Source organism: Oncorhynchus clarkii, chromosome 10 (genome assembly GCF_045791955.1).
Source record: "Oncorhynchus clarkii lewisi isolate Uvic-CL-2024 chromosome 10, UVic_Ocla_1.0, whole genome shotgun sequence".
In the NCBI taxonomy this organism is placed as follows: domain Eukaryota; kingdom Metazoa; phylum Chordata; class Actinopteri; order Salmoniformes; family Salmonidae; genus Oncorhynchus; species Oncorhynchus clarkii.
The window spans coordinates 78,863,200-78,884,555 of NC_092156.1; the positions used below are offsets into that span (position 1 = coordinate 78,863,200).

At 45.2% G+C, this 21,356-nt stretch overlaps 1 protein-coding gene across 1 annotated transcript in view; it reads right to left on the bottom strand.

Annotated features, from left to right (window-relative positions):
• The window catches only part of LOC139419175 (2-hydroxyacylsphingosine 1-beta-galactosyltransferase-like), a 99,928-nt gene that overhangs the window by 25,661 nt on the left and 52,911 nt on the right, over window positions 1-21,356 (bottom strand). Inside the window, exon 4 of the mRNA XM_071169172.1 lies at window positions 5,759-5,901. Within this exon, the coding sequence (XP_071025273.1) occupies window positions 5,759-5,901 (143 nt within the window). The remainder of the gene's footprint in view (window positions 1-5,758; window positions 5,902-21,356) is intronic.

Genomic DNA, 21,356 nt, shown 5'->3' on the forward strand with positions numbered 1-21,356 from the left:
TTGCATGGACTCACTCTGTGTGCAATAACAGTGTTTATCATTAATTTTGAATAACTACCTCATCTCTGTACCCCACACATGCAAGTAGGGTCCCTCAGTCAAGCAGTGAATTTCAAACACAGATTCAACCACAAAGACCAGGGAGGTTTTCCAATGCTTCGCAAAGAAGGGCTCCTATTGGTAGATGGGTAAAACAAACAATAAACAGACTTTGAATATCCATTTGAGTTATTAATTACACTTTAGCTGCTGTATCAATACACCAAGTCACTACGAAGATACAGGCGTCCTTCCTAACTCAGTTGCCGGAGAGGAAGGAAACCGCTCAGAGATTTAACCATGAGACCAATGGTGACTTTAAAACAGTTACAGAGTTTAATGGCTGTGACAGGAGAAAACTGAGGATGGATCAACAACATTGTAGTTACTCCACAATACTAACCTGTCCACCCCCAGAAAACATGGTTCAGTTTGCTGTACCCCAGAAAACAGACATATTAACCTCAGTACACCACCCTGGGGTAGGGGTAAACTGGTAGACAAATTAACCTTTCACTGGGACAATAAAACACAAGGCCAAATAAACACTGGAGTTGCTTATTACCAAGACGACACAGAACGTTTCCCGAGTGGCCTAGTTACAGTTTTGACTTTTTTTGTGGCTTGAAAATCTATGGCAAGACATGAACATGTCTGTCTGCGCAATGATCAACAACCAACTTTAAAGAGCTTAAATAATCATAAAAACACTAATGGGCAAATATTAGATGGCTCTGCTCAGTGTTCTGAGAAGGGAGAACCACGTACGTAACCACGGTTACTACTGTCTCAACCACACTGGAAAGTGCTAAATTACCCTCCCACCTTTCTGCCCAAGCAGCAGAACTCTTTGCACTCACTAGAGATGGCATATTAGCTAAAGGCCAGTCTGCTATCATCTATACAGATAGCAGATATGTCTTTGGTTTGGTACATGATTTGGTACTCTGTGGAAACAGCATGGCTTCCTGACCTCCTCTGGTCAGACAATCTCTCATTTAAAACTTGTTAATAACTTACTAAAGGCTATTTTGCTCCCTTCTGAAGTTGTTGTTTGTAAGTGCATCGCTCATGCTAACTCTTCCGATTCTGTCTCCAAAGGTAACGCTATGGCTGACTTGGTAGCCTGTCTCCGTGGAGACCCCATCTGTGTTACAGATGGTTTCACTTCCTGATCATAACATCCTCATCCTCCGTGTGAGTCCTGTTGAGTTAAGGAAGCGGAAACACCTATGTTCATATGACCAGGTGCAGAAACTCTGGCTGGGCTCCTGGCTGGGCTCCTGGCTGGGCCCCTGGCTGGGCCTCTGGCTGGGCTCCTGGCTGGGCTCCTGGCTGGGCTCCTGGCTGGGCCTCTGGCTGGGCTCCTGGCTGGGCTCCTGGCTGGGCTCCTGGCTGGGCTCCTGGCTGGGCTCCTGGCTGGGCCTCTGGCTGGTCTCCTGGCTGGGCTCCTGGCTGGGCTCCTGGCTGGGCCTCTGGCTGGTCTCCTGGCTGGGCCTCTGGCTGGGCCCCTGGCTGGGCCTCTGGCTGGGCTCCTGGCTGGGCTCCTGGCTGGGCTCCTGGCTGGGCTCCTGGCTGGGCTCCTGGCTGGGCCTCTGGTTGGGCTCCTGGCTGGGCCTCTGGTTGGGCTCCTGGCTGGGCCTCTGGCTGGTCTCCTGGCTGGGCCTCTGGCTGGGCCCCTGGCTGGGCCCCTGGCTGGGCCTCTGGCTGGGCCCCTGGCTGGGCCCCTGGCTGGGCTCCTGGCTGGGCTCCTGGCTGGGCCTCTGGCTGGGCTCCTGGCCAGTCTACCAGTCTTACCACTGTTCATGTTTCCCCCTACATAGCTAAGTTGTCACATGGTGAGGGTCATGTGTCAAAGGGGGGAGTTGTTGATTTTGTAAATACATTTTGGTTTGCACCTGGGTTTTCTGTATTTGCAATTTTGTGCAAAAATGTGTTTGACTAACAACAAGGAAGAGAGATTCTGATGCCGGCTCATCTGACCCCTGAAGGACCATTTGAACACATAATGATGGATTTTATTGAACTCTCTCCTTGTCAGGGTTACAAATATTGTCTGGTGATAGTGGATGCCTTCTCCAATGGGGTAGAGGCGTTCCACCTGTTGACATTCCACTGCTATGGCTATGGGGCAGCAGGGAAACCTAGTGGTCAGAGCGTTGGACTTGTAATCAAAAAGGTTGCTAGATCGAGTCCCCGAGCTGACAAGGTAAAAATCTGTCGTTCTGCCCCCTGAACAAGGCAGTTAACCCACTGTTCCTAGACCAGTTAACCCACTGTTCCACTGTTCCTAGACCAGTTAACCCACTGTTCCTAGACCAGTTAACCCACTGTTCCTAGACCAGTTAACCCACTGTTCCTCCAGTTACTGTTCCTAGACCAGTTAACCCACTGTTCCTAGACCAGTTAACCCACTGTTCCCCTGAACAAGGCAGTTAACCCACTGTTCCTAGGCCAGTTAACCCACTGTTCTTAGGCCAGTTAACCCACTGTTCCAAGGCCGTCATTGAAAATAATCATTTGTTCTTAACTGACTTGCCTGGTTAAATCAAATGGCAGAGGTCAAGGATCTCCTGAGAGAGATCCATCCCAAGGTGGGGGTTACCATCGGCTACGAAAACCAACTGACATTTACTCCTGAGGTGCCGACCTGTTGCACCCTCTAGAACCAAATCAAATCCTAAACCAATTTGGACATTAATGGCTGTGTGTTTACACAAATCTACACAAATCTACACTGTTATACAAGATGTACACTCACTACTTTACATTGTAGCAAAGTGTCATTTCTTCAGTGTTGTCACATGAAAAGATATACTCAAATATTTACAAAAATGTGAGGGGTGTACTCACTTTTGTGATATACTGTAGATCCTGTGTACAAGAACCTGTTCTGATCCAACCCTAACTAACCCCATTCAGAACCTGTCCTGATCCAACCCCGACGAACCCCATTCAGAACCTGTCCTGATCCAACCCCGACGAACCCCATTCAGAACCTGTTCCGATCCAACACCGACAAACCCCATTCAGAACCTGTCCTGATCCAACCCCGACGAACCCCATCCAGAACCTGTCCTGAATCAACCCCGACGAACCCCAATCAGAACCTGTTCCGATCCAACCCTGACAAACCCCATTCAGAACCTGTCCTGATCCAACCCCGACGAACCCCAATCAGAACCTGTTCTGATCCAACCCCTGTGGGAATGTCAACATGTGTTAATCCTAGTGTCTTCCCAACAGGAAGTAGCTGGAAGAAGGGAACATGTAGCTCAGGAAACCCTGTTTAGACTGAGAGTGGGGCACACAATTGTTGACGCGGAAAACTGACTATCGTTCTCCTCATCGATTTGGCACAGCAACATTTACTGATTGGATCTGTGGTTATCAAGCCTGTCTCTACCTACCAACACATTGGACAGGGTGCTGTATTTTCGGTAAACTAAACATCTCCCTTGTGGTAATGCATAAAACTAGCTCCTCCACTCCAAGCAGGTTACGATTAATTAAGAGAGGCATCTCGCAATCCCAATGATGTCCCCAGTGACTCGCGACGATCCTCAAAATTGCCCGTGGGTTAATCCCCTGGTATGGGGCATCGGAGAACGCACATGAGTTGGATCGGTTAGAATATCATTTGGAATCCATGGTAAATTTAACCACTTCAGGGTTTTCAATTATAAGACCAGAGTTGCAAATTGACTATCAGAAAGAGAAGAAGACAGGAGGGAACATTGTCTTCATACGTGAATGTGTCTGTACCTATTCTAAACCATGTGAATGTGTCTGTACCTATTCTAAACCATGTGAATGTGTCTTTACCTATCCTAAACCATGCGAAGGGATGGCGTGATTATTGGGGAACCAATTACTTGTCTCCACAATGTCTGTGCGCCAGTCACTCCCTCCTTTGGCCTGGGGATAAGGTTTGAGACAAGATGTGTGTGGTAGTGTCTGGAACCACTGTATGTCACCTCTGATGTTACACCTATCCTGGGGTAGTGTATGACCTAGAGGCTCACTCCCCTCACTGTGATGTGTGGGGTAGTGTCTGGAACCACTGTATGTCCTCTCTGATGTTGCACCTATCCTGGGGTAGTGTATGACCTAGAGGCTCACTCCCCTCAGTGAACTTGTCCATTAGAGGGGTCAAGAAGGGGTTTTACTGGAGATGGGAGTATCTGGAGTTGACAATTGATTTATGCCATAGACTGAGTTGGTGTTTCTGTGCTATGAAGTACCAGGGACGAGACCGGAGCCTCGTCTCAGGGGCCAAACTGAACAATTAAAAACAGTCTTCATAGCAAATGCTATCGGTCTGCGTGATACTCCTTTCTCATTTATCAAGTCCCACCTTGTGACCCATTCCACACGTCTGTTGTTTGTCATGTAGACTGAGGGGTGGATCTTTGCTATAAAATATGTTTTGTAGCCTTTGTGTCGTGGCTCTCAAGGAATCCTCTGAGGGTGGTTCGTCGACCAGCCAATCGCTACTGCAGAGCTCTCACTAATAAAGATTCTGTTTATTATTAACCAGTCTGTTTCTGGCTTTTACCAGTCTGTTTCTGTCTCTCACTAATAAAGATTCTGTTTAACTACGACTTGTGTGATACGTTTGTCTCTCCTCATTTGATAATACAGAAATGAACCACCACGTCCACTGCAGTATATAATTCAACTTGTCAACACTGGAGATAGGAGGTAAGGTGCTGGGGCCATGTTAGTGCCCACAAGAGCAGTGGTCGTTTATCATTCAGCCATTTTACCCCACCCACCTGGCTGATGGTGCCACCCCTGGCAGCCATTTTGTGTCCTCTCCCTCCTAGTTGCAGTGGGAGTGAATGGATGAGTTCCTGCCCAACTAGATGCCCAAGTGTTGATTTGCATCAACCAATGGTTGTGTGACAAGTTATTTATACCTATCCAGGCGCTGTAAGATTTAGCATGAGTCTACAATATAGTCGGGGAGGAACTCGACCAATGTGATTTAGCAGCCATGTTGTGTCCTCCCCCTTCCCAGTTGCAGTGGAAGGGAATGTGAATTAGCAGCCATGTTGTGTCCTCCCCCTTCCCAGTTGCAGTGGAAGGGAATGTGAATTAGCAGCCATGTTGTGTCCTCCCCCTTCCCAGTTGCAGTGGAAGGGAATGTGAATTAGCAGCCATGTTGTGTCCTCCCCCTTCCCAGTTGCAGTGGAAGGGAATGTGATTTAGCAGCCATGTTGTGTCCTCCCCCTTCCCAGTTGCAGTGGAACGGAATGTGAATTAGCAGCCATGTTGTGTCCTCCCCCTTCCCAGTTGCAGTGAAAGGGAATGTGAATTAGCAGCCATGTTGTGTCCTCCCCCTTCCCAGTTGCAGTGGAATGGAATGTGAATTAGCAGCCATGTTGTGTCCTCCCCCTTCCCAGTTGCAGTGGAAGGGAATGTGAATTAGCAGCCATGTTGTGTCCTCCCCCTTCCCAGTTGCAGTGGAAGGGAATGTGAATTAGCAGCCATGTTGTGTCCTCCCCCTTCCCAGTTGCAGTGGAAGGGAATGTGAATTAGCAGCCATGTTGTGTCCTCCCCCTTCCCAGTTGCAGTGGAAGGGAATGTGAATTAGCAGCCATGTTGTGTCCTCCCCCTTCCCAGGTGCAGTGGAAGGGAATGTGAATTAGCAGCCATGTTGTGTCCTCCCCTTTCCCAGTTGCAGTGGAATGTGAATTAATTAAATTGGTAGTACCTCCAGACCACGCGTTGGGGCAGCCTGCCCAGGGCTCCAGCCAGTTTGTGAGTGATGTCCTTTGAGAGGTATTTGACCCCGGCGCCAAACGATACGACCACGAAGCCATGCTCCGCCGTGTCATTTACCCACGACTCAAAGTCCTGCAGCGCGCACACACACACACACACACACACACACACACACACACACAGAGAGAGAGAGAGGAGACAGTTCAAATCTAGACATAGGACTATCTGTTGTCCAACACACAACAACACACAGAGACACACACACACCTAACACCCCGTGACTACTGTCTCCACGACTACTGTATCCCTGGACGCTGTTTACATCATCATCAAACTATATTGATATAAAACAGAGAATTAAACCATAACAGAATGTGACGTCACGTGCCAGCAGAAGAGTCACATGATCATTCTACTTCTGTCTGTCTCCCATGACCCTGGTTGACCCCTGAGTGAGGTGATAGTCCCCACCTTTCCCCTAGCAACAGATCTAGGATCAGCTTTCCCTTCCCCAATCATAACCATTAGTGGGGGGAAATGTAAAACTCACACACACACACACACACACACACACACACACACACACACACACACACACACACACACACACACACACACACACACACACACACACACACACACACACACACACACACACACACAGAGAGAGAGAGGAGACAGTTCAAATCTAGACATAGGACTGACTATCTGTTGTCCAACACACAACACACACACACACACACACACACACACACACACACACACACACACACACACACACACACACACACACACACACACACACACACACACACACACACACACACACACACACAGACAGACAGACAGACAGACAGACACACACACACACACACACACACACACACTAAATAGGTAATCTTAGTGAAGAACTAAAGCCAACTGATGTAGCATCGTAAACAGAGCTGTTTGTGCTTTGGTTCAGGCTTTACTCATTTGTCATTGTCACAGTGTCTCTCAAATGGCCCTCTATTCTCTATGTAGTGTGACCGATATGGATCACGGTGCCATTTGGGCCAATCAGCCTTAAGGCAGGAAGGGGTTCTGTCTAGCTAACACAAATACAGGTTAGACATATAGCTATCAGGCTCCTCCAAGACAACTAAGCTAGCTACATGTTGGGTCAAAGAAGAAGCCCATGAACGTTAGCATGAACGTTAGCATGATGGTTAACTGTGTCTCATTACATATCCTGTTATTAAAGCTCTTTAGCCGTTAGCAATGTTAGCATGATGGTTAACTGTGTCTCATTACGTATCCTGTTATCAAAGCTCTTTAGCCGTTAGCAATGTTAGCATGATGGTTAACTGTGTCTCATTACGTATCAAGTATTTAAAGCTCGTTAGCCGTTAACAATGTTAGCATGATGGTTAACTGTGTCTCATTACATAGCCTGTTATCAAAGCTCCTTAGCCGTTAGAAATGTTAGCATGATGGCTAACTGTGTTTAGCTGTTAGCATGACATGCTGTAGCCAGTTAGCTAGCCTGGTAATAGGGAACAATAGTGCCCTGTGTTGGTTAATAATGCATTTCATATGTCACATTAAGACACATTGTGCCAGAACACTGAGCCCAGTGACACACTCAATGGAGTGTATAAGCATTAGCCTAGCACGCTAACGGCCTAGCTCACCAAACATTAGCCTAGCATGCTAACTGCCTAGCTCACCAAACATTAGCCTAGCACGCTAACAGCCAAGCTGAATGTCTGCCATTGTACAGTCTGGCCTGAAAAGGCCTCATTTGGGTGACTGGGAGGGAGGGAATGATGTGAAGACAGGGGGAGAGAAGGAGAGAGGGATGAGAGGGGAGGAGAGATGGTCTCTAGGCAGATTGTGTGTGTGTGTGTGTGTGTGTGTGTGTGTGTGTGTGTGTGTGTGTGTGTGTGTGTGTGTGTGTGTGTGTGTCCGAGCTCTGGGGATGGCACGGGCTATAAACCTAGGACACACTGGTCCTAGTGTCTCTACAACACAGACCCTGTACGTGTGTTTGTATCACAGAGAGAAAGAGAGAAAGAGGGGGAGAGCGAGATAGAGAGATGGGGGCGGAGAGATTGCTGTGTTACAATGGTCCTCTTTTCCACCCTGACCCTCGACCCCACCGCCAGAACAATGCCTTCTTATTGGCTAGAGCCACATTCCCCTCCACACTGGATGCCGGCGGCCCGCGCTCTCTCGTCTCCGTACGTCAGAGCTGACCCCAACCCCGCGAGCTGACCCCAACCTTGCGAGCTGACCGCTGAACCATTTCCCCACCCCGCTCGGCATGGCAGGGGCCAAACCAACCAGATCAATCATAGAGAGCTTTGGGGGTGTGAGACTTTTCACCTTTATTTATTTATTATTTAATTGTACCTTTTATTTAACTAGGCAAGTCAGTTAAAGAACAAATTCTTATTTACACTGATGGCCCTAGAAACAGTGGGTTAACTGCCTTGTTCAGGGGCAGAAAGACAGGGATTCAATTTAGCAACCATTCGGTTACTGGCCCAACACTCTAACCACTAGGATACCTGCCTCACCAAACAAGGGGAGAGAGAGAGAGAGACAGAGAGAGAGACTGAGAGAGAGAGACAGAGAGAGAGACTGAGAGAGAGAGACAGAGAGAGAGACTGAGAGACAGAGCGATAGAGAGAGAGAGACAGAGAGAGAGACTGAGAGACAGAGCGATAGAGAGAGAGAGAGAGAGAGAGATAGAAAAGAGCCGTTAAATTCTACAACCACCTAAAAGGAAGCGATTCCCAAACCTTCCATAACAAAGCCATCACCTACAGAGAGATGAACCTGGAGAAGAGTCCCCTAAGCAAGCTGGTCCTGGGGCTCTGTTCACAGACACAAACACACCCTACAGAGCCCCTGGACAACAGCACAATTAGACCCAACCAAATCATGAGAAAACAAAAAGATAATTACTTGACACATTGGAAAGAATTAACAAAAAAACAGTGCAAACTAGAATGCTATTTGGCCCTACACAGAGAGTACACAGCGGCAGAATACCTGACCACTGTGACTGACCCAAAATTAAGGAAAGCTTTGACTATGTACAGACTCAGTGAGCATAGCCTTGCTATTGAGAAAGTCCGCCGTAGGCAGACATGGCTCTCAAGAGAAGACAGGCTATGTGCTCACTGCCCACAAAATGAGGTGGAAACTGAGCTGCACTTCCTAACCTCCTGCCCAATGTATGACCATATTAGAGAGACATATTTCCCTCAGATTACACAGATCCACAAAGAATTCGAAAACAAATCCAATTTTGAAAAACTCCCATATCTACTGGGTGAAATTCCACAGTGTGCCATCACAGCAGCAAGATTTGTGATCTGTTGCCACGAGAAAAGGGCAACCAGTGAAGAACAAACACCATTGTAAATACGACCCATATTTATGCTTATTTATTTTATCTTGTGTCCTTTAACCATTTGTACATTGTTAAAACACTGTATATATATAATATGACATTTGTAATGTCTTTATTGTTTTGAAACTTCTGTATGTGTAATGTTTACTGTTAATTTTTGTTGTTTTTCACTTTATATATTCACTTTATATTTTATCTACCTCACTTGCTTTGACAATGTTAACACATGTTTCCCATGCCAATAAAGCCCTTGAATTGAATTGAATTGAGAGAGAGACAGAGAGACAGAGACAGAGAGAGAGAGAGACAGAGAGAGAGACTGAGAGAGAGACTGAGAGAGAGAGACAGAGAGAGAGAGAGAGAGAGACAGAGAGAGAGAGATAGAGAGAGAGAGACAGAGAGACAGAGAGACAGAGAGAGACAGAGAGAGAGAGACAGAGAGAGAGAGACTGAGAGAGAGAGACTGAGAGAGAGAGAGAGAGAGAGACAGAGAGAGAGAGAGAGAGACAGAGAGACAGAGAGACAGAGAGAGAGAGACAGAGAGAGAGAGACAGAGAGAGAGAGAGAGAGAGAGAGAGACAGAGAGACAGAGAGAGAGAGACAGAGACAGAGAGACAGAGAGAGAGAGACAGAGAGAGAGAGACAGAGAGACAGAGACAGAGAGAGAGAGAGAGAGAGAGAGAGAGAGAGAGAGAGAGACAGAGAGAGTCAGAGAGAGAGCGAGAGAGATGCTCAGAAGGCTTTGCTCACACTTACTGGTCCAAGGCCAAACCATACGACTAACAACATTGGATACTTTATGGAACACAAAGCCTTCACCATCTCATCCTGAAATTTCCAAAGCCTGAGGTCATCTGCATTTTGGTCCAAAGAGCAGGAACCTGGACATCACCAAAGAAATCAGAAATACAGACATTGTCATCCTACCAGAAACATGGTATAGAGGAGATGTACCAACTGGTTGCCCTCTAGGTTACAGAGAGATGGTAGTCCCATCCACCAAACTACCAGGTGGGTGGTATAGAGGAGATGGACCCACTGGTTGCCCTCTAGGTTACAGAGAGCTGGTAGTCCCATCCACCAAACTACCAGGTGGGTGGTATAGAGGAGATGGACCCACTGGTTGCCCTCTAGGTTACAGAGAGCTGGTAGTCCCATCCACCACACTACCAGGTGGGTGGTATAGAGGAGATGGACCCACTGGTTGTCCTCTAGGTTACAGAGAGCTGGTAGTCCCATCCACCACACTACCAGGTGGGTGGTATAGAGGAGATGGACCCACTGGTTCTCGTCTAGGTTACAGAGAGCAGACGGACCCACTGGTTGCCCTCTAGGTTACAGAGAGCTGGTAGTCCCATCCACCAAACCACCAGGTGGGAAACAGGGAAGAGACTCAGGGGGTATGCTAATTTGGTATCGAGCAGACCTAACCCACTATATTAAGTAATATTTTACTTCTGGCTAGAAATTTAAAAGGAAATGATCTCAACAGAGTAAAATGTCCTCCTGTGTGCTACCTATATCCCCCCACTAGAATCCCCATACTTTAATGAAGACAGCTTCTCCATCCTGGAGGGGGAAATCAATTTCCAGGCCCAGGGACATGTACTAGTCTGTAACGACCTAAATGCCAGAACGGGACCAGAACCTAACACCCTCAGCACACAGGTGGACAAACACCTGCCTGGAGGTGACAGCATTCCCACTCCCCCAAATCCCCTTAGGCACAACTATGACAACATAACCAACAAAAATGGGTCACAACTCCTGCAGCTCTGACACACGCTGGGCATGTACATAGTCAATGGTAGGCTTCGGGGGGACTCCTACGGTAGGTACACCTATAGCTCATCTCTAGGCAGTAGTACTGTAGACTACTTTATCACTGACCTCAACCCAGAGTCTCTCAGAGCGTTCACAGTCAGCCCACTGACACCCCTATCAGATCACAACAAAATCAGTCTACTTGAACAGAGCTATACTCAATCATGAGGCACCAAAGCCAAAGGAACTGAGTAATATTAAAACTACCTTTGGCTGGGGGCAGTATTGAGTTTCTAAAACTGTTTGAATGATATCTGTGAGTATAACAGACCACATATGGCAGGCAAAAAACCTGAGGTTCGTAGTTTTTCAACTCATTGCCTATCGAATATACAGTGTCTATGGGGTCATTTTGCACTTCCTAAGGCTTCCACTAGATGTCAACAGTCTTTAGAACCTTGTTTGATGATTCTACTGTGACGGAGGGGGGGAATGAGAGGGGATTGAGTCAGAGGTCTGCCAGAGAGGCATGAGCTGACCACGCGCGTTCACGTGAGAGGTAGCTTGCTTTCCATTGCATTTCTACAGCCAAAGGAATTCTTATTGAAGATTTATGATAAAATCATCCTAAATATTGATTCTATACATTGTTTGACATGTTTCTACTGTAACTGAACTTTTTGACTGTTCGTCTGCTCGCACGTCATGAATTTGGATTACTGGGCTAAACGCACGAACAAAAAGGAGTTATTTGGACATAAATGATGGACTTTATCGAACAAATCAAACATTTATTGTGGAACTGGGATTCCTGGGAGTGCATTCTGATGAAGATCATAAAGGTAAGTGAACATTTATAATGCTATTTCTGACTTCTGTTGACTACACAACATGGCGGGTATCTGTTTTTGGTTGTTTTGGTCTCTGAGCGCCGTACTCAGATTATTGCATGGTTTGCTTTTTCCGTAAAGTTTTTAAAAAATCTGACACAGCGGTTGCATTAAGAAGAAGTTTATCTAAAGTTCCACGCTTAACACTTGTATCTTTTATCAATGGTTATTATGAGTATTTCTGTAAATTGATGTGGCTCTCTGCAAAATCACCAGATGTTTTTGGAACTACTGAACATAACGCGCCAATGTATACTGAGATTTTTTTACATAAATATGAACTTTATCGAACAAAACATACATGTATTGTGTAACATGAAGTCCTATGAGTGTCATCGGATGAAGATCATCAAAGGTTAGTGATTCATTTATCTCTATTTCTGCTTTTGTGACTCCTCTTTTTTTGCTGGAAAAAATGGCTATGTTTTTCTGTGACTAGGCACTCACCTAACATAATCGTTTGGTGTGCTATCGTCATAAAGGCTTTTTGAAATTGGACACTGTGGTGGGATTAACAAGAAGTGTATCTTTAAAATGGTGTAAAATACTTGTATGTTTGAGGAATTTAAATTATGAGGTATCTGTTGTTTTGAATTTGGTGCCCTGCACTTTCATTGGCTGTTGTCATATCGATCCCGTTAGCGGGATCTCAGCCCAAAGAGGTTTTAAGAAATGCTATAGATGGAAGGAAAGTAGTGTGGAAACCTACCAAAAAAACATTAGGCAACAACAAATTCAATCCCTTTTAGACAACTTCCTGGACACCCCATCCCCCCCCCCCCTTCCCAAGATGACAGCGCAGTAGGACGTGTATGTCGGTCTTCATCTTATCCCTTGTAAATAGCCGGTCTTTTTCGTATATATCTTCATCTCTCTTTCTATCCTTGACTTTGGCGATGTTATTTACAAAATAGCCTCCAACACTCTACTCAGCAAATTGGATGCAGTCTATCATAGTGCCATCCATTTTGAGACCAACCATAGATATAACACTGGAGGAGAACAACCATAGATATAACACTGGAGGAGACCAACCATAGATATAACACTGGAGGAGACCAACACTGGAGGAGACCAACCATAGATATAACACTGGAGGAGACCAACCATAGATATAACACTGGAGGAGACAAACCATAGATATAACACTGGAGGAGACCAACCACAGATATAACACTGGAGGAGACCAACACTGGAGGAGACCAACCATAGATATAACACTGGAGGAGACCAACCATAGATATAACACTGGAGGAGACAAACCATAGATATAACACTGGAGGAGACCAACCATAGATATAACACAGGAGGAGACCAACCATAGATATAACACTGGAGGAGACCAACCATAGATATAACACTGGAGGAGACCAACACTGGAGGAGACCAACCATAGATATAACACTGGAGGAGACCAACCATAGATATAACACTGGAGGAGGCCAACCATAGATATAACACTGGAGGAGACCAACCATATATATAACACTGGAGGAGACCAACCATAGATATAACACTGGAGGAGACCAACACTGGAGGAGCCTAACCATAGATATAACACTGGAGGAGACCAACCATAGATATAACACTGGAGGAGAGCAACCATAGATATAACACTGGAGGAGACCAACACTGGAGGAGACTAACACTGGAGGAGACCAACACTGGAGGAGACCAACCATAGATATAACACTGGAGGAGACCAACCATAGATATAACACTGGAGGAGACCAACCATATATATAACACTGGAGGAGACCAACCATATATATAACACTGGAGGAGACCAACCATAGATATAACACTGGAAGAGACCAACCATAGATATAACACTGGAGGAGACCAACCATAGATATAACACTGGAGGAGACCAACCATAGATATAACACTGGAGGAGACCAACCATATATATAACACTGGAGGAGACCAACCATAGATATAACACTGGAGGAGACCAACCATAGATATAACACTGGAGGAGACCAACCATAGATATAACACTGGAGGAGACCAACACTGGAGGAGACTGACACTGGAGGAGACCAACCATAGATATAACACTGGAGGAGACCAACCATAGATATAACACTGGAGGAGACCAACACTGGAGGACACTAACCATAGATATAACAGTGGAGGAGACTAAACATAGATATAACACTGGAGGAGACCAACCATAGATATAACACTGGAGGAGACTAACCATAGATATAACACTGGAGGAGAACAACACTGGAGGAGACTAACCATAGATATAACACTGGAGGAGACTAACCATAGATATAACACTGGAGGAGACTAACCATAGATACAACACTGGAGGAGACTAACCATAGATATAACACTGGAGGAGACTAACCATAGATATAACACTGGAGGAGACAAACCATAGATATAACACTGGAGGAGACCAACCATAGATATAACACAGGAGGAGACCAACCATAGATATAACACTGGAGGAGACCAACCATAGATATAACACTGGAGGAGACCAACACTGGAGGAGACCAACCACAGATATAACACTGGAGGAGGCCAACCATAGATATAACACTGGAGGAGACCAACCATATATATAACACTGGAGGAGACCAACAATAGATATAACACTGGAGGAGACCAACACTGGAGGAGCCTAACCATAGATATAACACTGGAGGAGACCAACCATAGATATAACACTGGAGGAGACCAACCATAGATATAACACTGGAGGAGACCAACACTGGAGGAGACTAACACTGGAGGAGCCCAACCATAGATATAACACTGGAGGAGACCAACACTGGAGGAGACCAACCATAGATATAACACTGGAGGAGACCAACCATAGATATAACACTGGAGGAGACCAACCATAGATATAACACTGGAGGAGACCAACACTGGAGGAGCCTAACCATAGATATAACACTGGAGGAGACCAACCATAGATATAACACTGGAGGAGACCAACCATAGATATAACACTGGAGGAGACTAACCATAGATATAACACTGGAGGAGAACAACACTGGAGGAGACTAACCATAGATATAACACTGGAGGAGACTAACCATAGATATAACACTGGAGGAGACTAACCATAGATATAACACTGGAGGAGACTAACCATAGATATAACACTGGAGGAGACCAACCATAGATATAACACTGGAGGAGACAAACCATAGATATAACACTGGAGGAGACCAACCATAGATATAACACAGGAGGAGACCAACCATAGATATAACACTGGAGGAGACCAACCATAGATATAACACTGGAGGAGACCAACACTGGAGGAGACCAACCATAGATATAACACTGGAGGAGACCAACCATAGATATAACACTGGAGGAGACAAACCATAGATATAACACTGGAGGAGACCAACCACAGATATAACACTGGAGGAGACCAACACTGGAGGAGACCAACCATAGATATAACACTGGAGGAGACCAACCATAGATATAACACTGGAGGAGACAAACCATAGATATAACACTGGAGGAGACCAACCATAGATATAACACAGGAGGAGACCAACCATAGATATAACACTGGAGGAGACCAACCATAGATATAACACTGGAGGAGACCAACACTGGAGGAGACCAACCATAGATATAACACTGGAGGAGACCAACCATAGATATAACACTGGAGGAGGCCAACCATAGATATAACACTGGAGGAGACCAACCATATATATAACACTGGAGGAGACCAACCATAGATATAACACTGGAGGAGACCAACACTGGAGGAGCCTAACCATAGATATAACACTGGAGGAGACCAACCATAGATATAACACTGGAGGAGAGCAACCATAGATATAACACTGGAGGAGACCAACACTGGAGGAGACTAACACTGGAGGAGACCAACACTGGAGGAGACCAACCATAGATATAACACTGGAGGAGACCAACCATAGATATAACACTGGAGGAGACCAACCATATATATAACACTGGAGGAGACCAACCATATATATAACACTGGAGGAGACCAACCATAGATATAACACTGGAAGAGACCAACCATAGATATAACACTGGAGGAGACCAACCATAGATATAACACTGGAGGAGACCAACCATAGATATAACACTGGAGGAGACCAACCATATATATAACACTGGAGGAGACCAACCATAGATATAACACTGGAGGAGACCAACCATAGATATAACACTGGAGGAGACCAACCATAGATATAACACTGGAGGAGACCAACACTGGAGGAGACTGACACTGGAGGAGACCAACCATAGATATAACACTGGAGGAGACCAACCATAGATATAACACTGGAGGAGACCAACACTGGAGGACACTAACCATAGATATAACAGTGGAGGAGACTAAACATAGATATAACACTGGAGGAGACCAACCATAGATATAACACTGGAGGAGACTAACCATAGATATAACACTGGAGGAGAACAACACTGGAGGAGACTAACCATAGATATAACACTGGAGGAGACTAACCATAGATATAACACTGGAGGAGACTAACCATAGATACAACACTGGAGGAGACTAACCATAGATATAACACTGGAGGAGACTAACCATAGATATAACACTGGAGGAGACAAACCATAGATATAACACTGGAGGAGACCAACCATAGATATAACACAGGAGGAGACCAACCATAGATATAACACTGGAGGAGACCAACCATAGATATAACACTGGAGGAGACCAACACTGGAGGAGACCAACCACAGATATAACACTGGAGGAGGCCAACCATAGATATAACACTGGAGGAGACCAACCATATATATAACACTGGAGGAGACCAACAATAGATATAACACTGGAGGAGACCAACACTGGAGGAGCCTAACCATAGATATAACACTGGAGGAGACCAACCATAGATATAACACTGGAGGAGACCAACCATAGATATAACACTGGAGGAGACCAACACTGGAGGAGACTAACACTGGAGGAGCCCAACCATAGATATAACACTGGAGGAGACCAACACTGGAGGAGACCAACCATAGATATAACACTGGAGGAGACCAACCATAGATATAACACTGGAGGAGACCAACCATAGATATAACACTGGAGGAGACCAACACTGGAGGAGCCTAACCATAGATATAACACTGGAGGAGACCAACCATAGATATAACACTGGAGGAGACCAACCATAGATATAACACTGGAGGAGACTAACCATAGATATAACACTGGAGGAGAACAACACTGGAGGAGACTAACCATAGATATAACACTGGAGGAGACTAACCATAGATATAACACTGGAGGAGACTAACCATAGATATAACACTGGAGGAGACTAACCATAGATATAACACTGGAGGAGACCAACCATAGATATAACACTGGAGGAGACAAACCATAGATATAACACTGGAGGAGACCAACCATAGATATAACACAGGAGGAGACCAACCATAGATATAACACTGGAGGAGACCAACCATAGATATAACACTGGAGGAGACCAACACTGGAGGAGACCAACCATAGATATAACACTGGAGGAGACCACCCATAGATATAACACTGGAGGAGGCCAACCATAGATATAACACTGGAGGAGACCAACCATATATATAACACTGGAGGAGACCAACCATAGATATAACACTGGAGGAGACCAACACTGGAGGAGCCTAACCATAGATATAACACTGGAGGAGACCAACCATAGATATAACACTGGAGGAGACCAACCATAGATATAACACTGGAGGAGACCAACCATAGATATAACACTGGAGGAGACTAACCATAGATATAACACTGGAGGAGAACAACACTGGAGGAGACTAACCATAAATATAACACTGGAGGAGACCAACCATAGATATAACACTGGAGGAGACTAACCATAGATATAACACTGGAGGAGACTAACCATAGATATAACACTGGAGGAGACTAACCATAGATATAACACTGGAGGAGACAAACCATAGATATAACACTGGAGGAGACCAACCATAGATATAACACAGGAGGAGACCAACCATAGATATAACACTGGAGGAGACCAACCATAGATATAACACTGGAGGAGACCAACACTGGAGGAGACCAACCATAGATATAACACTGGAGGAGACCAACCATAGATATAACACTGGAGGAGGCCAACCATAGATATAACACTGGAGGAGACCAACCATATATATAACACTGGAGGAGACCAACCATAGATATAACACTGGAGGAGACCAACACTGGAGGAGCCTAACCATAGATATAACACTGGAGGAGACCAACCATAGACATAACACTGGAGGAGACCAACCATAGATATAACACTGGAGGAGACCAACACTGGAGGAGACTAACACTGGAGGAGACCAACCATAGATATAACACTGGAGGAGACCAACACTGGAGGAGACCAACCATAGATATAACACTGGAGGAGACCAACCATAGATATAACACTGGAGGAGACCAACCATATATATAACACTGGAGGAGACCAACCATATATATAACACTGGAGGAGACCAACCATAGATATAACACTGGAGGAGACCAACACTGGAGGAGACCAACCATAGATATAACACTGGAGGAGACCAACCATAGATATAACACTGGAGGAGAACAACACTGGAGGAGACTAACCATAGATATAACACTGGAGGAGACTAACCATATATATAACACTGGAGGAGACTAACCATAGATACAACACTGGAGGAGACTAACCATAGATATAACACTGGAGGAGACTAACCATAGATATAACACTGGAGGAGACCAACACTGGAGGAGACCAACCATAGATATAACACTGGAGGAGACTAACCATAGATATAACACTGGAGGAGAACAACACTGGAGGAGACTAACCATAGATATAACACTGGAGGAGACTAACCATATATATAACACTGGAGGAGACTAACCATAGATACAACACTGGAGGAGACTAACCATAGATATAACACTGGAGGAGACTAACCATAGATATAACACTGGAGGAGACAAACCATAGATATAACACTGGAGGAGACCAACCATAGATATAACACAGGAGGAGACCAACCATAGATATAACACTGGAGGAGACCAACCATAGATATAACACTGGAGGAGACCAACCATATATATAACACTGGAGGAGACCAACCATAGATATAACACTGGAGGAGACCAACACTGGAGGAGACCAACCACAGATATAACACTGGAGGAGGCCAACCATAGATATAACACTGGAGGAGACCAACCATATATATAACACTGGAGGAGACCAACCATAGATATAACACTGGAGGAGACCAACACTGGAGGAGCCTAACCATAGATATAACACTGGAGGAGACCAACCATAGATATAACACTGGAGGAGACCAACCATAGATATAACACTGGAGGAGACCAACACTGGAGGAGACTAACACTGGAGGAGACCAACCATAGATATAACACTGGAGGAGACCAACACTGGAGGAGACCAACCATAGATATAACACTGGAGGAGACCAACCATAGATATAACACTGGAGGACACCAACCATAGATATAACACTGGAGGAGACCAACCATATATATAACACTGGAGGAGACCAACCATAGATATAACACTGGAGGAGACCAACACTGGAGGAGACCAACCATAGATATAACACTGGAGGAGACCAACCATAGATATAACACTGGAGGAGACTAACCATAGATATAACACTGGAGGAGAACAACACTGGAGGAGACTAACCATAGATATAACACTGGAGGAGACTAACCATAGATATAACACTGGAGGAGACTAACCATAGATATAACACTGGAGGAGACTAACCATAGATATAACACTGGAGGAGACCAACCATAGATATAACACTGGAGGAGACAAACCATAGATATAACACTGGAGGAGACCAACCATAGATATAACACAGGAGGAGACCAACCATAGATATAACACTGGAGGAGACCAACCATAGATATAACACTGGAGGAGACCAACACTGGAGGAGACCAACCATAGATATAACACTGGAGGAGACCACCCATAGATATAACACTGGAGGAGGCCAACCATAGATATAACACTGGAGGAGACCAACCATATATATAACACTGGAGGAGACCAACCATAGATATAACACTGGAGGAGACCAACACTGGAGGAGCCTAACCATAGATATAACACTGGAGGAGACCAACCATAGATATAACACTGGAGGAGACCAACCATAGATATAACACTGGAGGAGACCAACCATAGATATAACACTGGAGGAGACTAACCATAGATATAACACTGGAGGAAAACAACACTGGAGGAGACTAACCATAGATATAACACTGGAGGAGACTAACCATAGATATAACACTGGAGGAGACTAACCATAGATATAACACTGGAGGAGACTAACCATAGATATAACACTGGAGGAGACTAACCATAGATATAACACTGGAGGAGACAAACCATAGATATAACACTGGAGGAGACCAACCATAGATATAACACAGGAGGAGACCAACCATAGATATAACACTGGAGGAGACCAACCATAGATATAACACTGGAGGAGACCAACACTGGAGGAGACCAACCATAGATATAACACTGGAGGAGACCAACCATAGATATAACACTGGCGGAGGCCAACCATAGATATAACACTGGAGGAGACCAACCATATATATAACACTGGAGGAGACCAACCATAGATATAACACTGGAGGAGACCAACACTGGAGGAGCCTAACCATAGATATAACACTGGAGGAGACCAACCATAGACATAACACTGGAGGAGACCAACCATAGATATAACACTGGAGGAGACCAACACTGGAGGAGACTAACACTGGAGGAGACCAACCATAGATATAACACTGGAGGAGACCAACACTGGAGGAGACCAACCATAGATATAACACTGGAGGAGACCAACCATAGATATAACACTGGAGGAGACCAACCATATATATAACACTGGAGGAGACCAACCATATATATAACACTGGAGGAGACCAACCATAGATATAACACTGGAGGAGACCAACACTGGAGGAGACCAACCATAGATATAACACTGGAGGAGACCAACCATAGATATAACACTGGAGGAGACCAACCATAGATATAACACTGGAGGAGACCAACCATATATATAACACTGGAGGAGACCAACCATAGATATAACACTGGAGGAGACCAACCATAGATATAACACTGGAGGAGACCAACCATAGATATAACACTGGAGGAGACCAACACTGGAGGAGACTGACACTGGAGGAGACAAACCATAGATATAACACTGGAGGAGACCAACCATAGATATAACACTTGAGGAGACCAACACTGGAGGAGCCCAACCATAGATATAACACTGAAGGAGACCAACCATAGATATAACACTGGAGGAGACCAACCATAGATATAACACTGGAGGAGACCAACCATAGATATAACACTGGAGGAGACCAACCATAGATATAACACTGGAGGAGACCAACCATAGATATAACACTGGAGGAGACTAACCAT